At 41.8% G+C, this 19,412-nt stretch overlaps 1 protein-coding gene across 1 annotated transcript in view; it reads left to right on the top strand.

Moving 5' to 3' along the window:
* The first annotated feature begins 4,287 nt into the window (after positions 1 to 4,287).
* LOC144606408 (sodium-dependent neutral amino acid transporter B(0)AT3-like) overlaps positions 4,288 to 19,412 on the top strand; it is a 29,638-nt gene continuing 14,513 nt past the window's right edge. Inside the window, exons 1-6 of the mRNA XM_078422463.1 lie at positions 4,288 to 4,459; positions 6,410 to 6,550; positions 8,024 to 8,161; positions 11,963 to 11,968; positions 14,169 to 14,353; positions 15,828 to 15,938. Of these exons, the coding sequence (XP_078278589.1) occupies positions 4,288 to 4,459; positions 6,410 to 6,550; positions 8,024 to 8,161; positions 11,963 to 11,968; positions 14,169 to 14,353; positions 15,828 to 15,938 (753 nt within the window). The remainder of the gene's footprint in view (positions 4,460 to 6,409; positions 6,551 to 8,023; positions 8,162 to 11,962; positions 11,969 to 14,168; positions 14,354 to 15,827; positions 15,939 to 19,412) is intronic.

Below are 19,412 nucleotides of genomic sequence, written 5' to 3'. Positions count from 1 at the left end.
CCCTTCTATTGACTCCATTTATACCTCACGCTGCCTCAGCAAGGCCAGCAGCATAATCAAGAATGAGTCATACCATGGTCACTCCCTCTTCTCCTCTCTCCCATCAGGCAAAAGTTGCAGAAGTGTGAAAACCACAACCAGAGAGCAGTGCTGAACTACTATCTACCTCTTTGGTGACCCTCAGCCTATTATTGATCAGACTTTGCTGGCTTTACCTTGTACTAAACGTTATTCCCTTATCATGTATCTACTGTATACACTGTAAATGACTCGATTGTAATCATGTATTGTCTTTCTGCTGACTAGTTAGCACGCAACAAAAGCTTTTCACTGTACCTCGGAGACCATAAATTACATTGAACTGAACTGAACAACTCTCACCAACTTCTACCGATGCGCCTTAGAAAGCATTTTATTGGGATACATCACAGCATGATTTGAGAACAGCTCCATCTAAGACTGCAAGAAATTGCAGAGAATTGTGGATGCAGCCCAGACTATCACGCAAACCAGCCTGCCTTCCATTGACTCCATCTACACTTCACACTGCCTCGGCAAGGCCACCAGCATAATCAAGGATGAGGCTCACCCCAGTCCCTCCCTCGTCTCCTCTCTCCCAATCAGGCAAGAAGTGCAGAAGTGTGAAAACACATACCTCCAGATTCAGAGAAGGCTTCTTCCCAGCTGTTATCAGCGATCCTGACCTCGCATCTACGCATCTATCGCACGGTAGCGCAGCGGTAGAGTTGCTGCTTTACAGCGAATGCAGCGCCGGAGACTCAGGTTCGATCCTGACTACGGGCGCTGCACTGTAAGGAGTTTGTACGTTCTCCCCGTGACCTGCGTGGGTTTTCTCCGAAATCTTCGGTTTCCTCCCACACTCCAAAGACGTACGGGTATGTAGGTTAATTGGCTGGGCAAATGTAAAAATTGTCCCTAGTGGTGTAGGATAGTGTTAATGTGCAGGGATCGCTGGGCGGCGCGGACTTGGTGGGTCGAAAAGGCCTGTTTCCGCGCTGTATATATATGATATGATATGATGATATGATAATTGGAGACCCTCGAAATATCATTAATCAGACTTTAGTGGACTTTATCTTGTACTAAATGTTATTCCCTTTATCCTATAGCTGGAGGCCATTTAAAACTGAGTTGAGAAGGAACTTTTTCACCCAGAGAGTTGTGAATTTGTGAAACACTCTACCACAGAGGGCAGTGGAGACCAAATCACTGGATGGATTTAAGAGAGAGTTTGATAGAGCTCTAGGAGCAAGTGGAATCAAGAGATATGGGGAGAAGGCAGGCATGGGTTACTGATTGGGGATGATCAGCCATGATCACAATGAATGGCGGTGCTGGCTCAAAGGGTCGAATGGCCTCCTCCTACACCTATTTTCTATGTTTCTATGTTTCTATATCTGTACACTGTGGGCGGCTTGATTATAATCGTGTATAGAATTCGGAAGACGCAGGATCTTTTCATCGTATAGAGGAAGAAACATACCCAGGTGACCATGGGTCCACTGTGGCTGACAAAGGAAGTCAGAGACAGCATAAAAGCAAAAGAGAAAGCATATAATATTGCAAAGATGAGTGGGAAGTTGGAGGATTGGGAAGCTTTTAAAAACCAACAGAAGGCACCTAAAAAAGCAATAAGGGGAAAAAAGATGAAATATGAAGGATAGCTAGCCACTAATATAAAAGAGGATATCAAAAGTTTTTACAGATATATAAAGAGTAAAAGAGAGGCGTTGCAGTGGCACAGTGGTAGTGGTGCTCCCTTACAACACAGAGACCTGGTTTTGATCCTCTCTACGGGTGCTGTCTGTATGGAGTTTGTACATTTTCCCTGTGACGGTGTGGGTTTACTCCGGGTGCTCCGGTTTCCTCTCATGTTCCAAAGACATTCTGGTTTGCAGGTTAATTCCCTGTATTTGTACAGTGGGCTGAAGGGTCCATTCCCATGCTGTATCTCTAAACTAAACTTAACTATGCCAAGGAGACAAGAGTGGACACTGGACCACTGGAAAATAACGCTGGGGAAGTAGTAATGGGGAATAAGGAAATGACAGATGAACTGAATACGTCTTCACACTGGAAGACATCAGCAATGTGCCAGAAATTCAAGAGAGTCAGGGGGCATAAGTGAGTGCAGTCGCTTTTACAGGGAAAAAAAGGTGCTTGGGAAGCTAAAAAATCTAAAGGTGGAAAAAGTCACCTAGACCTAATTGACTTCACCCCAGGTTTCTGAAAGAGGTAGCTTTAGAGATTATGGAGGCATTAGTAGTGATCTTTCAAGAATCACTAGAATCAGGAATGGTCCCAGAGGACTGGAAAATTGCAAATGTCACTCCACTGTTCAAGAAGGTCACAAGGCAACAGAAAAGGAATTATAGGCCAGTTAGTCTCTCCCCCACAGTGGAGGGTCAATTTTTAGAGTCCATTATTAAGGATGAGGTTTCGGAAACGCATGATAAAATAGGCCAAAGTCAGCATGCTTTTGTCAAGGGGAGAACTTGCCTGACAAATCTGTTGGTGTGTTTTGAGGAGGTAACAAGCAGGATAGACAAAGGAGAGTGGTGGATGTTGGTTACTTGGTGAGGCTGCTAAACAAGATAGGCCACCTAGCATTAGAGGCAAGGTACTAGCATGGATAAAAGATTTGCTGACTGGCAGAACGCTAAGAATGCCTTTCAATGAGATCCCACTTCATCCTGCTAAACTCCAGCGAGTGCAGGCCCAGACCCTTCAAACGCCCCATATGCGTTAACTTAATCATCCCCAAGATTATTCTCATTAACCTCTTCTAGATCCTCTCCAAATTCAGCACATTCTTCCTCAGATATGGGACTGAAAAGTGCTCACAATATTCCAAATGTGGCCTTAGCAGTGCCTGATAAAGCCTCAATATTACATCTTTGCTTTTATATTAAAATCCCCTCAAAGTGAATGCTAACTGATCTTCTTGAGGTATGACTAGTAGAGTTTAACTTACATAAATGTGCGGTGAAACATTTTGCAAAGTCAAATCAAGGCAGGACCTTAATGGTGAACAGTCAGGGCCTTGGAAAGTGCTATAGAGCAGAGTACATAAACATTGTTCCCTGGAAATGGCAGGTAGATAAGGCAATGGGGCAACTTTGGCACTCTGGCCTTCATCAGTCAGGAAATTGAGTATCGAAGTTGGAATGTTCTGGTACAGTTTATGAGGCTGCACTTGGAGTAGTAACTTCAGTTTTGGTCACCTTGCGAGAGGAAAGATGCCATTACACTGGAAAGTGTGCAGAGATGATTTATGAGGATGTTGTCAAATCTCTAGGGCCTCAGTTATAGGGAGAGGTTGGGCACACCTGGACTTCATTCCTTGGAGCACAGAAGGCTGAGGGGCAACCTTATAGAGATGTATACGATCACCTCTGGTAGTACCATAGATTTGTTTTCTGATTGCATATTTTTGCAGTCTTTCTTTTCACTGTCGTGCGTAATTTATGTATCATTTATGTTTTGTGTGTGTACGTGCATATGATAATAAACTCAATTCAACTTAAGAGCAAGATATTATATCACTTATTTCTTGTCTCTGAACTGCATCTCTTTCATGATGAAAGATCTACCAATTTCAATTATGAATGAACTCTTGAGTGTTTACATTCCTTTGGGGTACATAATTCTAAAAGCTGACAAACTTTGAGTACAGAAATCTATCTACATCTGCTTAATCCCATGCTCATCCTGTTTCATCAAATGGCCAGTTGGAATGGTGGGATAGGCTGACCTATCAGGATATCAAAGAAAAAGTTGGAAAATGTCGATAAAAATCCATTGTAAAAACACAAATGGAGTGTTTGTTGTTTTTGTTAAAAGACACAGACAGTGACATTTTAAGTGTTTATTTTTGAAGGAATCCTGGAAGCCAAGTAACTTTCCATGTTCATTAAATATTTATATTTCACTTTCTGCCATTGGCTTTACTTTAAATTCCTATCGTCTTGTTGCCAATTGACAAACGCATTGAAAGAGTAAGACACACCTATTCTAACAGACTTTATTTATACATCATATCCCACTTATGTGCACTGGATATCATGTCAAATTGCAAGTGTCCTCCAATCCCTGGCTCAGCCCAGTTTCCCTCGAGTGGACTTTGACCTGTGGTTTCCCATGGGACCAGGTTATCCATTACTTTATGTTGAGAAAATGTATAACACATTAATTGAAAGCTCAGGAAGTGTCAGGAAAGCTCAGAAACTAAACATTTCCCTCTATCTAAAATCATAGGTAAATGACATGGCGGAAGATAAAGTGAGTAATTGTGTTGAAGGTGATGACAATGAAAGTCAGAAGGAGGAGAGGGAAAAGTGGGACAATAAATTGCAATATTTGCTGAGCTGCGCTGGATTTGCAGTGGGCCTGGGAAATGTGTGGAGATTCCCATACCTGTGCCAGACCTACGGAGGTGGTAAGTACACTTCACAGCTATAACCTGTACATATGCCTGTGCTTTACCTTCATGGAGTTCTCTGCAGTCTGCAATCTCCTTCTATTTGAAAGTCACTGAGCCACCAACAATGAGCTTTAATTATATGAAACGATATACACATCTCCATTGTTTTAGCAGAAATATGGAATTATTTGAAATTAGTAATTTAATATCTGCATGGAACTAGCTCATCAAACGTTTAGGTTCGTTTTTTGAGAAAACAAGCCCTTCAGTCCACCGAGTCTATGCTGACCAACGATTCCCGCACACTAACACTATCCTACGCACACTGGAGACAAGTTACAATTTCACCAAGCTAATTAGCCTACAAACCTGTACATCTTTGGAGTGAGGAAGGAAATCAGAGCGCCAGGAGAAAACCCACGCAGAACCAAACTGCAAGAACCGAACTGCAAGAGGAGCTGCTGTTCCTAGAGTTTACATTGGGCTTCAGTGGTACGGTGTTAGGTGGTCAGAGTGGAAGTGGGATGGACAATTAAAGCTAAAGGCAACTGTAATTTGCAGGTTTTTTTCTGCAATGTTTCTGCGTTTTTGTTTGGTTTCCTACTACCACTGAAAGGATGTAGAATGATATTCTAATTTGAAGGTTACACAGAGTATGTTTTTATAAATCTTTTCCAAGAATGGTGTTGTGATTAAATAAGAGTAGAGTACTAATCGGCTAGGTTTTGGTGATGTTTCCTCACTGGGTGTGCACAATAATCAATCCTAAATGTTGCCTGAAAATGTCTGGCCAGACTTTCCTCCTAAGTTCTAAGAATCTTTATTATTCATTTTGTGAGATGCGGACTTGGCAGAAAATGCCAAATTTAAAATTTGAAGAAATTCTCACATTTGTAAAATTTGTTTCTCAGGTCCAAAGAGTGTTTCAGCAGGAGTTAAGTATTCGCTGGTTTTAAAAACCCAATGCATCATGCTGGACATTGCTAAACACTTCCAGTGGTTTTAATGCAACAACACTACTTAAAATGAAGAAGTTCACATAAATTCATTGATTCAATTAAACGGGCAATAGTGCCTCTTAAGGTCATAAAGCCAAGCGACCCATCAAGGCCACTCGGCCCATCAAGGCCACTCGGCCCATCAAGTCCACTCCGCCCATCAAGGCCACTCGGCCCATCAAGTCCACTCCGCCATTCAATCATGGCTGATCTATCTCTCCCTCCTAACCCCATTCTCCTGCCTTTTCCCCGTAACCTCTGACACCTGCACTAATCAAGAAATTATTGTACATGGACAGCAACTGCACTGTTTACCTGTCTCCAAGAGAAACAATGCAAACACTGACAGTCTCACCTTTGATGCATAACATAAAAGCTGAAAATTGTGAAATACATAGCGGGTCAGGCTGCATCTATTCGAAGAGAAACAAAGTTAATGTTTCAGGTCTAGGATTTATGCATGTCAGCATTCAATTATATCGTCTGTCTCCCAAGATACTGTATACACCAGGAAGAGAGGCAAGAATGGAGAACGGTATGATTTTTTTAAAGGTAGGGATATCTCAAGGCTGTTCTTTGCCTAAGAATTAAATGTCATGCTCACCCCATCCCTTCACCACATCACACATTCCCACCAAAGTCCACGGTTTTTCAATACTTAGGAAATCTTCCAGATAATGAGACTTAGAAGCAACAAGTTGCCAATACTTCAAGTCTCATAACCCATCCTGGTTTAACATTTGATGTAATCTCCTTTCTGCTTGGTAACAGTGCAAGTCACATCAATATATTGGACCAGAATCCAGTAACTAAGTACACTGCCATTAATCTCACTGGTATATATCATTTTCAATGCTATCCATCGGGAATTCAATTTCAAGACATAGAGCAAAATTATGATGAATTGCAGAGAGGAAAGAAAGTTTTACTGAAGCTGCTTCTTTGTTATTTTGATTTTTGATCACAGGAAGCTTTATAATTCCTTATATTATTGCGCTAATCCTTGAGGGAATTCCATTGCTTTACCTCGAGTTAGCAATTGGTCAGCAGCTCCAGAGGAGTAGTATTGGTGTCTGGATGTCTATTTCCCCCTATCTGGGAGGCGTGGGTAAGTTGTCACTTTGGAGATTAAAGAAATATCTTGTGTCTCGATTTAGCAAATGGGCATCAATACTGTCCGAGAATAAATTGCAATTGTAATTCGCAGACCGTACGATCCTAATGTTTATGAGAGGTTGTGTTGTAAGATGGAAACTGACCTTTGAAGTTTACTGCTTATATTAACAAAGCCTTTCAATTAAGAGGAATTCAATTAAGAGTTCATTATTAGAGCACTATTAACAAGGTGCCAAACATGCAAACTAATATAAAAGGCTAAAATTGATTCACATTTCAATCATAAGAAATAAAGGCAATCACCGTGTAAAGATGTCTAACATGTTTTCTTTGGCTAGACGAAAGTGATGGAGTAACTCAGTGGGTCATGCAGCACCTGTGGAAACAAAAGATAGATGACGTTTCAGATAGGGGACCATTCCTCAGACTCTGAAGAAGGGTCCTGGTCTGAAACATCACCTATCTTTTTTTCTCTAGAGATGCTACCTGACTCGCTGAGTTACTCCAGCACTTTGTGTTTATCTTTGGTATAAAGCAGCATCTGCAGTTCTTTGTTTCTATGTTTTCTCTGGCGCCGTTGTTACTGATACACTGCAGCTCCCTGGGAAAATAATGATCTAGGAACAAAAACTACCTGGTCATTTACAGCATTCCACTTTCCCCTCCTGCTCCAAATTGTTGGGTTTCAGCGCATTCATTGCTTGCATCAAGTGTCTGATTTCAATTATTTCTGGCTGTAATTTTAAAGTATTAAAATGATCATTGAAAGGCATGAGGTTGGCAGAAAGTGATTTATTTCGTATGTCAATATTGCAGATAATCCAAGGTAGATTTATTTCAATTGATAGCATTCACAATCTAATCTGCTGTTCAAAATGACACTCATCACAACGATCATAGATGCTCCTGGTCTCTGTCTATCATACGCTGGACTATCTCAAAAAGAGGTACCATTGCACCCACACAATCTACCTCTCCTTCCCCCAAATCCAGTGGACTATAAACATCAGAATAACCTCATGGAATTCTTCTTAAATGTACTACTTGCAGTAATATCAGTGTTTATAACCAGACTCCAATGATTCCAGTTTCAGAGCAAAGTTGGTAAATAATTTCTCTGAATGAATAGATTTCAGTTTCAACTCTGGTACCCTGTGAACCCAATCCAAAGAATACACAGATCTGGTGCATAATATTGGTCTGATTACAATAATAATGAGGTAGATAAATGGATATTCAATGCTTAATAAGTGATATATTCTACAATCAAGTTATCAAAGGCATTTAGATAACCATTGCTTCATATCTGGGCAAATAAAGGGCAATTACTATCCCAGTATGATGATATTTGTAGATTTAATTGTCAATTCCAGGTTAAAGTATTTTGTAACTCAATTATGTTATGGTGAAAATCATTCAATAATGTCTTTAAATTCTGATTAAAATCCTCTTTGTTTTGTCACAGGCATTGCCGCCATGCTCACATCCTTCCTGCAAGGTCTGTACTATAACACACTCCTTGCATGGACACTCTGGTACTTTTTTCATTCATTTGAGGAACCACTACCCTGGAAATATTGTCCTTTAAACAACAATCAAACAGGTGACAGATAAAGAAGAGTTTACTTGTCTTCTGATTGAATGTTATTGACATATATTGCTAATTATATTTCTTTATCACCAGATGTAACCTGACCTGCTTATAATTTCCAATTTTCAGCATTCACTGCATTTTATGTTTGCTCTCTGCTCCCTTGATTTCGTTGTTTAATGAAGAATGGTTATAGGAAAGATTTGTGGCATCTGGGCAGATGTGACTACGTGATCAAAATTGGCTCTTCACCCCTGTGCCTTTGTTATCTTCCAGAATAACAGTTACACAGGAACTCCCCTCTCCCTCATTGCAATATCCCTTATTAAGTCAATTGACACAATGGTTACGGGAAAATATGAATCCTATCAACAATAGCAAGTATTGGAGGTTTGCTACTTATTCCTGGGTGCATATTCAGAATCATTGGGAGTCTCAAGCATACCTCAAGGGTAGTCTGACCTCGCTATCATATCTATGATTGTTATTTTCCACTGCAAGTTCTCCATCTCAAACTATATCAACCCTCCACTTCCAAAAAAGGAACCTTGTAGTTATATAAATCATTACTTTTACTAAATGTCATGAAACTCTCACTGCTAACTGGAAAGAAAAGCTGAAAAAAGTTCAAAATGGCCAAATGTACTCCCCTTGAACAATTCTGATAACCTTTTCAACCTCTCCTGCACCTATAATGCAGTACCTTAAAGGCCTTACTGAATTCCATGTAGACAACGGCTACAGTCTTGCCTTCATCAACCTCCTTGGTTACTTCTTCAGAAATCTCAGATTCGTAAGACACAATCCTCCATGTTTAGTTCTTTTAGTTTAGTTTAGAGATACAGGCCTGTCTGCCCACCGAGTCCGCGCCGACCAGTGATCCCCGCACATTAACACTGCCCTACACACACTGGGGACTATTTTACATATACACCAAGCCAATTAATCTACAAACCTGCACATTTTTGGAGTGTGGGAGGAAACCGAAGATCTCGGAGAAAGCCCACGTGGTCATGGGGAGAACAGTCAAACTCTGTACAGACAGCAGCCATGGTCACGATCGAACCCGGGCCTCCGGCGCTGCAAACGCTGAAAGGCATCAATTGTACCCCTGCGCCATCGTGTTGCCCTGTTAACTATGTTGACTATCCCTAATCAGCCATTGTCTATGCAAATGTATATATATCTTGTCCTCAGAATCCTCAAAAATCAACATACCTATCACAGATGTTAGGCTTACTGGTCTATACACTGATGTGCCAAAACATTATGACCTGATGAACCAAAACATTATGAACATCTGCCTAATATGCTGTTGGTCCTCCGTGTGTAGCCCCATATGCAGCAGGGTGCGATGCACTGTGTATTGTGACACATTCAATAGACAATAGGTGCAGGAGTAGGCCATTCGGCCCTTCGAGCCAGCACCACCATTCAATGTGATCATGGCTGATCATTCTCAATCAGTGCCCCGTTCCTGCCTTCTCCCCATACCCCCATGGGTATACTCCCCATCTCCCCATTCCTCCCATGACCACCATTAAAATTTACTGTGACTTGTGCCACAGTAGACCTTCTGTTGGTTCGGACCAGACGGGATAGCCTTTGTTGCCCTCGTGCATCGATGAGCCTTGGGCGCCCAACACCCTGTCGCCGGTTTGTGGTTTGTCCCTCCGTAAACCACTGTCGGTAGATACTTACCACTGCTGACTGGGAGCACCCCACAAGCCTTGCCGTTTCAGAGATGCTCTGACCCAGTCGTCTGGCCATACCAATTTGGCCCTTGTCAAAGTCGCTCAGGTCTTTACTCCTGCCCATTTCTCCTGCATCCAACACATCAACTTCAAGAACTGACTGTTCACTTGCTGCCTAATATATCCCACCCCTTGACAGGTGCCATTGTAACAAGATAATCAATGTTATTCACTTCACCTGTCAGTAATCATAATGTTTTGTCTCATCGGTGTAGTTCCCAGGCTTTTCCTTGCACACCTTCTTAAATAGAGAGACAACATTAACCACCCTCCAGTCATCTGGCACTTTACCCCTGTATTCAATATTCAAGAGTCAAGAAAGAGAGTCAAGGGTGCATTATTGTCATTTGTACCGAAACAGAACAATGAAATTCTTACTTGCAGCAGCAGCACTGCTGGTTTGTAAACGCACAGTGCTCAATAGATAATATCATTAAAAATCAAAAATAAAAGTTCAATAATAAAAAAATCAATATAGTGCAAAAAAAAAAAAAACTGTTACAGGAGAGATGTTGTTAAGCTGGAAAGAGTGCAGAGAAGATTTACGAGGATGTTGCCAGGACTTGAGGACCTGAGCAGTAGCGAGAGGTCGGGCAGCCTCGGACTGTATTCTTTGGAGCGCAGGAGAATGAGAGGTGATCTTCTCGAGGTGTACAAAATCATGAGGGGAATAGACGGAGTCTTTTTCCATCAGTGGGGGAATCAAGAACCAGAGGATATAGGTTTTAGTGAGAGGGAAAAGATTTGATAGGAACCTGAGGGGCATGCTCTCCCTGGATCCCATACAATCAAATGTTCTGCAACTGCTTTCACCTTCCCAACTAAAACTCAGCTCAGCTTGTTAACTGTGGGGCCTGCGTAACCCTTTATGAAAGGTGAATATTTAACAGAAGTTCCAGTCATCGCTCTGTTGGTATTTTGTTTGTGATGTGCAAAGTTAATATGAATAATTGTTAGCATTTTCCTTAAAGCTTAAACTGTTCCACAGTTATCACCATAGAATTATTGCAGTCTTTTATGAAACTGGTATATTTTAGCAAAAACTGCAGGGAATGTAATCACGGCTGCTTACACTGTACAAGTTTATGGTTTACAACTTTCTGTGGATTTTGCAAAATGCAGCTATAATTCTCTATGCTTGATAACAACAGAGTACAGAGTACAGAAAGTAGTAAGAGCCTGTCTTATATTAACTCAGAAGTTGTCCACAGAAATGGAGAGTCTCTCCAGTCTTTCTCCCACTCTTGCTGGGGCTCCTACTCTGGATGTAGCCCTGAGATTCTGCTGCTGATACTCCTGGGATCTAGAATAGAATAGTTAGAATAGTTCCTTTATTGTCATTGTAACATGAGCCATGTACAACGAAATTGTAAAATGTCAGCCAGTCAGTGCACCATTCAAACATTTCTAAAAGCTAACGATACATACAAGGTAAAATATTTTAAAAAGATAAACAACTAAAATAAATATCATGAAAATAGCACGCATAAACACCCAACCCTACATCCTTCTGTCGATTTCACAGTCTCTTATTATGTATCGCCCCTGCGTTCCTTGGCGGCTACATTTAGTGCCTTTATAGCAGTGGGGTAAAAACTATTTTTAAGTCTGTTTGTCCTTGTCCTTGTAGATCTGTACCGTCTGCCTGACGGTAACAGTTCAAACAGGGAGTGTCCGGGGTGGGAAATGTCCTTTATAATACTCTGGGATTTTTTGATGCAGCGGGAACTGTGTAAGTCCTCCAAGGTAAGTAGAGGGCAGCCGACAATCCTCTGGGCGTTGTCAATGGCCCTCTGGAGCGCTTTCCTCTGAGCCGCTGTGCAGCTGGCGTACCATACGCATACACAGTATGTTAGGATGCTCTCAATGTAGCACCGATAAAAGGACAACAGCAGTCTCTGAGTGATGTTATTCTTCCTGAGCACCCTCAGGAAGTGCAGTCTCTGCTGGACCTTTTTCAGCAGCGCAGAGGTGTTCACGCTCCACGTCAGGTCCTCCTCAATATGGATTCCCAGGAAGCGGAAATCCGCCACCCTCTCCACACAGTCCCCTCTGATAGTTAATGGTACCATGTCCGTTTTATTCTTTCTGAAGTCTATTATTATTTCCTTTGTCTTTAAGGTGTTGAGGAGCAGGTTATTTTCTCCACACCACACTGTCAGCTGCTCCGCCTCATCCCGGTAGGCGTACTCGTCCCCCCCGGTGATGAGTCCCACCACCGTAGTGTCATCCGCAAATTTGACAATGGTGTTGCTGTGGTGGGCGGGGGTGCAGTCATGTGTAGGAGTACAGGTGCACCATTCCCTGAAAGTGGCGTCAAAGGGTGGTCAGGAAAGCTTTTGGTACATTGGCCTGAGTAACCCTTTATGAGAAGTGAATATTTAACAGAAGTTCCAGTCATTGCTCTGTTGGTATTTTATATGTAATGTGGAATGTTAACATAGATATTGGCCAGCATTCTCCTTAAAACTTAAACAATTCCATAGTGATCACCACATAATTACTGCAGAGTCATTTTTCACATTGGTGAAATGCATTCGGAGTATTGCGAGCTGTTCTGGTCACCCCATTACACGAAGGACGTGGGAGCTTTGGAGAGGGTGCATTGGAAGTTTAGACCAGAAAGAGTTTGCCTGGATTAGAATACAGAATATAGAATACAGAATACCTTTATTGTCATTCGAACTGAACGAAAATCATTTTCCAGCAGTCACAACAGCACAGAGCAAAAAAACACAAGACACACAACCCCAACACAAACATCCATCACAGTGACTCCTCCAAACATCCCCTCACTGTGATGGAAGGCAAAAAACTTCCTCTCTCTTTTCCCCCATGCCCCTCCCACGGACAGACAGCTTGACCCCTGCCGAGGCGACCGACCCGCGCAGCCCCCACAAGGAGATGGAAGGTCCCGTGGCCGAGCCGCACCGGGCGCTGGAAAGTCCCGCGGAAAGTCCCTAAATCTAGTGGTTTAGATACAAGGAGAGGTTGGACAAAGTTGTATAATTTTCCCTGGAAGGTTGAGGGGAGGGGAGACCTCAAGTAGATAAAATTATGAGAGGCATAGATATGGTAAACAGACAGAATCTTTTTCCCAGGGTGGAAATGTCAAAGACTAGAGGCCATAACTTGAAAGTGAGAGAGGAGGGTTTAAAGGAGATGTGCAGGGTAAACGTTTTGCACAGTGGGTGGTGGGTACCTAAAATGGCCTGCCTGGGGTGGTGGTTGAGGCAGATATAATAGTAGTGTTTAAGAGGCTTTTAGATAGGCACATGGATATGCAGAAAGTGGATGGATATTGATCTTGTGCAGGCAGGTGAGATTAGTTTATCATGGAATCATGTTTTGATGCGGATTTTGTGAGCCAATAGCTATGCTGTTGTTCTATGTCCTACGTCCTACATTGCATCCAGCTTAACAATCCATTATTTTAAAGGAAAAAAATAAATACTGTCCATCAAAATCTTTATTCTACCATTCATTTCATGTGCTCAAGTCATTTCAAAGAATGTTACAGCCAATGAAATTTTGTTGAACTGATAAAGCCGAGTATTTTTTCCCCACACTGTATAAAACAATGACAGAAATATAATTTCAATACGCTTTCTCAAAGTGCACCGCATTCTATTGTAATGTATGGAACTTTTTTGCTTTTACCTGACACTTCATACAATTTGTATGATGTTATAAAAAGCTCCAAAAGCTAAGTTGAACAAATGTTTCATTAACAACATTAGTTGAATATTACTGCAGGTTCTGTATTACTGCAGCATTCTTTTCTGTATTATGTAAGAAGTTTCTTCCAACCCCTTGTTCCATTTGAACCACCATCCCTCCCCTTGGTTATACATTTCATTCCATGACTTCCTTTCTTATCAGATTCTACCATCTGCACCCCTTTGACTTCTCCACTATTCACATCCAGCTTTGGTTATTCTCTCCAACCTTCTCACCCCTACCCAACACATCTGCCAATCAATCTCTGCTTCCCTAGATCCATCTATTGCTTGCCTACTCTTGCCCTTCCCTCTCCTCTATCTATCAGCTTTCTCCCCTCTTTTCCATCAGTCTGAAGCAAGGTCCTGAGCCAAAATGCCTTTTAGCTCCTCAGATGCTGCCTGGGCTACAGAGTTCCACCAGCAGTTCGTTTTATTGCTCAATATTCCTGCCTCTGAGGTCTCATGCATGTTCATTCATTAAGTAAAGTTTTTGAAACCTTTCCTCTGGAAATTTTGGCTCACAGTGTTTTGTATTTTTTGTAGGGCTTATTAAAGAGTGTGAACAGAGTACTTCTGTAGATTACTTCTGGTACAGAGAGACCTTGAATATCAGTCCTGATATTAACATGAGTGGAGGTGGCCTGCAATGGTGGTTGGTGTTGTGCCTTATTGTCGCTTGGTTGGTTGTGTACATTTGCATTATAAGAGGGATTGAAAGCATTGGAAAAGTAAGTTTTAAATATTCTACTGTTTGGCATTTTTAATCTAATAATAAGTTATCTTTGGTAACAGTATTTATTAGCAAAATTACAGCCTGTACATCCTTGTCTGCAAACTAATCGCAACCCTAAGCAAATGAATTGCCAGACAGTTTAACCTGCTGGTCATGTTGAGTTTTAGCTTTAGAGGATCCTTCCTGCGGAACTCTGATTTATAATCCACGTGGTTTGAGGTGTTAAAGGTGATAGTTGTCAGGATCCTATTCGGAGTCATGATCTCTGAATAATTTATATGGTACAGAATGAGGCTCAATTACTGATATTCACACCTCTGATGACAAAAGTTTATTGGCTCAAATCCCGTGCTGGAGGTTTAAATGTGTAATCTTTAATGGGGTTTCTGTGCAGTTTTGGGAGAGTGCTGCCATTTAGATGGGATGTTAATCTGAGAATAAACACAAAATGCTGGAGTAACTCAGTGCAAAATGTCACCTATTCCTTTTTTCCAGAGATGCTGCCTGACCCGCTGAGTTACTTCAGCATTGTGTGTCTATCTTCCGTACAAACTAGCATCTGCAGTTCTTTCCTACACATGTTAATCGGAGAAGCTGTCTGTCCTCTTGGGTGGATATAAAAATGAGAAGCTCTCGTCCAAAGTCCCAAATTAATATTTAACTCTCCAGTCAATTGAACTGAAACGGATTGTCAAGATGATAAAGAATTTGAAGAATGGATGTATACAAATTAGTCTGAAGAAGGGTCTCGACCCGAAACGTCACCCATTCCTTCTCTCCTGAGATGCTGCCTGACCTGCTGAGTTACTCCAGCATTTTGTGAATAAATACCTTCGATTTGTACCAACATCTGCAGTTATTTTCTTATACAAATTGGTAGTTGTGTTACTCACAATATGCGATGTTTTGCACATTCAGAAAGCTGCTCCGTTAATGTTTTCTTTTGTCCTGTTTTTTCTTGATTGGACCAGCAGTTACTTCCAGGATTATTATCTTACATTGGCAGGTTTTAAATCCTCTTTGAATAATAAGCAGCTGAATAGGACCTCAACCACTGTCGCTCAGTTCCAGTACCACATTAAGCCTTTTGAGTTAAAAGTCAAAGCTCAGTGAGAAGCTTTCTACAGCATTAAAACCCATTGTTTAGTTATTTATGGCAATTGGAAAACTCCTAATTATGAACCTGGATTTCGTTAACTAGGGATTTAAGTTCATCTAGAGGACCAGCTTTGGTTGACCAGCTCCAGGTCTCAAGCAGGCGACCAATAAAACCCTTGCCGACCCTTCCCTCCAGGTTAAAGAGCAGAGAACCTTGCATATTCTGCAATTCAGGCAACATCCTGGTAAATCTACTCTGGGTGCTCTTCAGTGCAATATCTTGTCACAATCATTCATAGTCAATAATTAAATAACTTCAGAACTTGAAATTGGAGGGAATATTTAAAATACTGCTTATTTTGCATTTGTAGGCCGTTTACTTCACTGCAACTTTCCCTTACCTTGTACTAGTCATTCTCATGATACGTGGATTAACGATGCCTGGGGCCATCGATGGTTTGATCTACCTAATTACTCCAGATGTAAGTGTGCACACACCTGAAAAATGAACACTGTCTTTTTTTAAATTTGTTCATGTGGTCCAGATGTCGTTGCCAAGGCCTGCCTCAATTGCTCAGCCCTTATTGATCAATGGCCTGACACTATTTGTGAAGTCAATTCAGAGTCAACTAACTTGGTGAGTCTCTTGTCAGGCTAGGCCAGTCCAACTTGGGATGGCGCTTTGTGTAGAAAGGAATCGAAAATGCTGGTATTTACCAAAGATAGAAATAACGTGCTGGAGTAACTCAGCGGATCAGGCAGCATCTCTGGAGAAAAAGGATTGGTGATGTTTCAGGTCTGAAGAAGGGTTCTGACCTGAAACGTCACCCATCCTTTTTCTCCAGAGATGTTGACTGACTTGCTGAATTACTCCAGCATTTTGTGTCATCTGTAGGATGGCACTTTTCCTGTCCTGGATGACATTTGGAAACAGAAAAGGATTTGACAGTAATCACTAGTTTTCAACACCTACTATTACCAATGCCAACATTTTATAGCAAATTGGATTCAAACTCATCAAAAGAATCAATGGGTTTGACTTTTTATGCACGTCCAATAACCCCCAAAAATGCGGCCATTCCATCTAATTTAACCCCCCAGATAAAACCATAATACATTACATTCCATATTAATGGGTAAAGTTCTAGGCTGAGGATGATTTGTTTCCACTCCTCTGTAGTACGCTCACCATGAAAGGAGGTACAGTTTTGCTTAATCCCCTCAAATGGGCAAGAGGAAAACACTAGTGAACAAACCCTATGATGTATTAATACACCATATAATTTTATTTTCCTATATTGTTTATCTAGGTTAATCACAACAGATTAATTGGCCAATTGTACTCGATTGTTATTGAATTCTTTTCTACAGTCTAGCTGGTTCCTTGAGATATGTTTCACATAGTTTTGTGGTGAAACTAATGAAAGCCATTTTAAAACTTTATCAGAGGCCCAAGTACAGTTAAACAAAATATGCAACCGATATTTGTATTTAAGAAAACAGGAACGAGAGAGGCCATTTCATCATTATTTTTAATCAATTCTTGATCAATTATCCCATCTAAAATCAATGTTGGTTGATATTGGTTGAGTATCTTCAATGTGGTCTGACTGAACTCATAGCGTTTAATCAAACATTGATTGAAGACTGATCACAGACTGAACCAATCAAGCATTAGAATAACCTTTAATTCATAAACTGGTTCTTGGTTTGACTTTTCAACAACCTCTGCAAGAATAGTAAGTATGATGCGGAAAGGGTAAAATAAAATGTTTTTAGAAAATGAAACAATTAGTTAAAGATCCAAAAATACACTTACAACCCCATTACTTAACTCTGATTATAATTATAATAGTCTGAGATTTCTGCGTTTAAAATAAAATAATTAGAAATGCCACAGGCATTGATACTTTAATTTGTACATTATGAACAATGCTTCATTTACTAAATGAAGTAATGCTTCATTTAGTTTAGAGTTACAACAACAAAACAGGCCCCTTCAGCCCATTGAGTCCACACCAACAACCCGTTCACACTGGTTTTCTGTTATTCCACTTTCTCATCCACTCCCTACACACTAGGATCAATTTACAGAAGCCAATTAACCTACAAACCTGCATGGCCTTGGATGTGGGATGGAACCAGAGCATTGGGAGAAATCCCTCATGATCACAGGAAGAAACTCCATACAAACAGTACCGAAGGTCAGGATCACATCTGGGTCTCTGGCGCTGTGAGGTACCAGCTCTACCAGCTGCGCCACTGTGCCACACCTTATAAATAAACACAAATAGCTGCCACAAAACAGACTTAGGACAAAGAATCAGGAGCTATGTTGAAGAACAAATTGAAAAGTTACTGGTAAATGGAACCAGGTTGGAGTTAAGGGGTGTTTTCATACTGAGAGAAAATGGGCAGTGGAGTCCCACAGTAACAATGCTGGGTCTAGTATTGTTCACCATTTGCAAAAATAATGGACTCAGAAATTGTGGATGTGCTGTCAAAATATAAGATAATATAAAATCAGGACATGCTACTGTTAGTTTGCAAGATTGCATCAAAATACAGCCTTTCGGCAGACATAAAAATAATTTGAAAATTCTTATAATAACATGGATGTGGTTAATTTGGATAGGTAACAAAGGAAGATAAGGAATTTATCCCAAACCACGTACAATGAGCTGCTTTCTACTCTGCCTGGGCAGTATCGACCGGGAAGAAATTTTAACTTCATAGTTTTGATTTAGTTAATACTTTGTGACACAAGTTAATAAATCATATGAATAGCGCTTCATTTCTAGTGGGAACAAATCCGGTAGAAATTTAGATTTATTTAAAAAGTCAGAAAGCAGATAATTGATGCCTTGAAGAGGAAGCTTGATATCCACATCAGGGAAAGGAAAAAAGATGCAAGGGAGGGGTGTAAGAATTAATTCAGCACCAAATAAACAATAGCACCAACCTGTTAGCCAAACGATTTGCTTCTGAGTCATCAATTCAATAGAAGCATAAGTGTGAATTATTCATGTAACACTGACAATTGCATTGCTTCTGGTGCCAAGGTCATCCATTATTATTGATTAAACCTAGTGCACTTTCTTTAGCCAAACTTTGTATGAAAGGAAATGTTGGTAGTCATGTTGGCAGCGGCTGACTAGCAGTCTGTCCGTCTTTTTTTTATTGAGTGTCAGTGTTGGGATGATTTTTATATATTTGTTTTTGGTTGTGTATGTGTGGGAGGGGGTGGTGGTGTGTGGGGGGTGGGTGTGGGGAACTTTTCTCTTCCTCACGGCGCGGGGTGCGGCTCGGCTGCGGGGCCTAACATCCCCCGGTGCGCCGCTGGACTTTACATCCCGGTGCGGCTTGGCCGCTGGACTTTACATCCCGGTGCGGCTTGGCCGCTGGACTTTACATCCCGGTGCGGCTTGGCCGCTGGACTTACATCGCCCGGTGCAGCTCGGCTGCGGGGCTTAACACCGCCCGGTGCAACTCGGCTGCGGGACTTTACATCGCCCAGTGCAGCTCGGCTGCGGGGCTTAACACCGCCCGGTGCAGCTTGGCTGCGGGGCTTAACACCGCCCGGTGCAACTCGGCTGCGGGACTTAACACCGCCCGGCGCGGCTCGGCTGCGGGACTTTTCACCGCTGGTGCGGCTCGGCTGCGGGACTTAACACCGCCCGGTGCGGCTCGGCTGCGGGACTTTTCACCGCTGGTGCGGCTCGGCTGCGGGACTTAGCTGCGCAAGGCTTGGTCGCGGGCCTTTCATCGCCCGGTTCGGCCGCGAGACGTTTCAGCGCCCGGTGCGGGGACTGTGCGGGTCGGTCGGGGACGAGCTGTCTGTCCGTGGGCGTGGGGAAGAGAGGGGAAGTTTTGTTGCCTCCATCACAGTGAGGGGGTGTTTGGAGTCACTGTGATGGACGTTTGTGTTGGGGTTATGTGTCTTGTGTTCTTTTTTT

Source organism: Rhinoraja longicauda, chromosome 2 (genome assembly GCF_053455715.1).
Source record: "Rhinoraja longicauda isolate Sanriku21f chromosome 2, sRhiLon1.1, whole genome shotgun sequence".
NCBI classification, from domain to species: Eukaryota; Metazoa; Chordata; class Chondrichthyes; order Rajiformes; family Arhynchobatidae; genus Rhinoraja; species Rhinoraja longicauda.
This window is presented reverse-complemented; position numbering and strand designations above follow the sequence as displayed.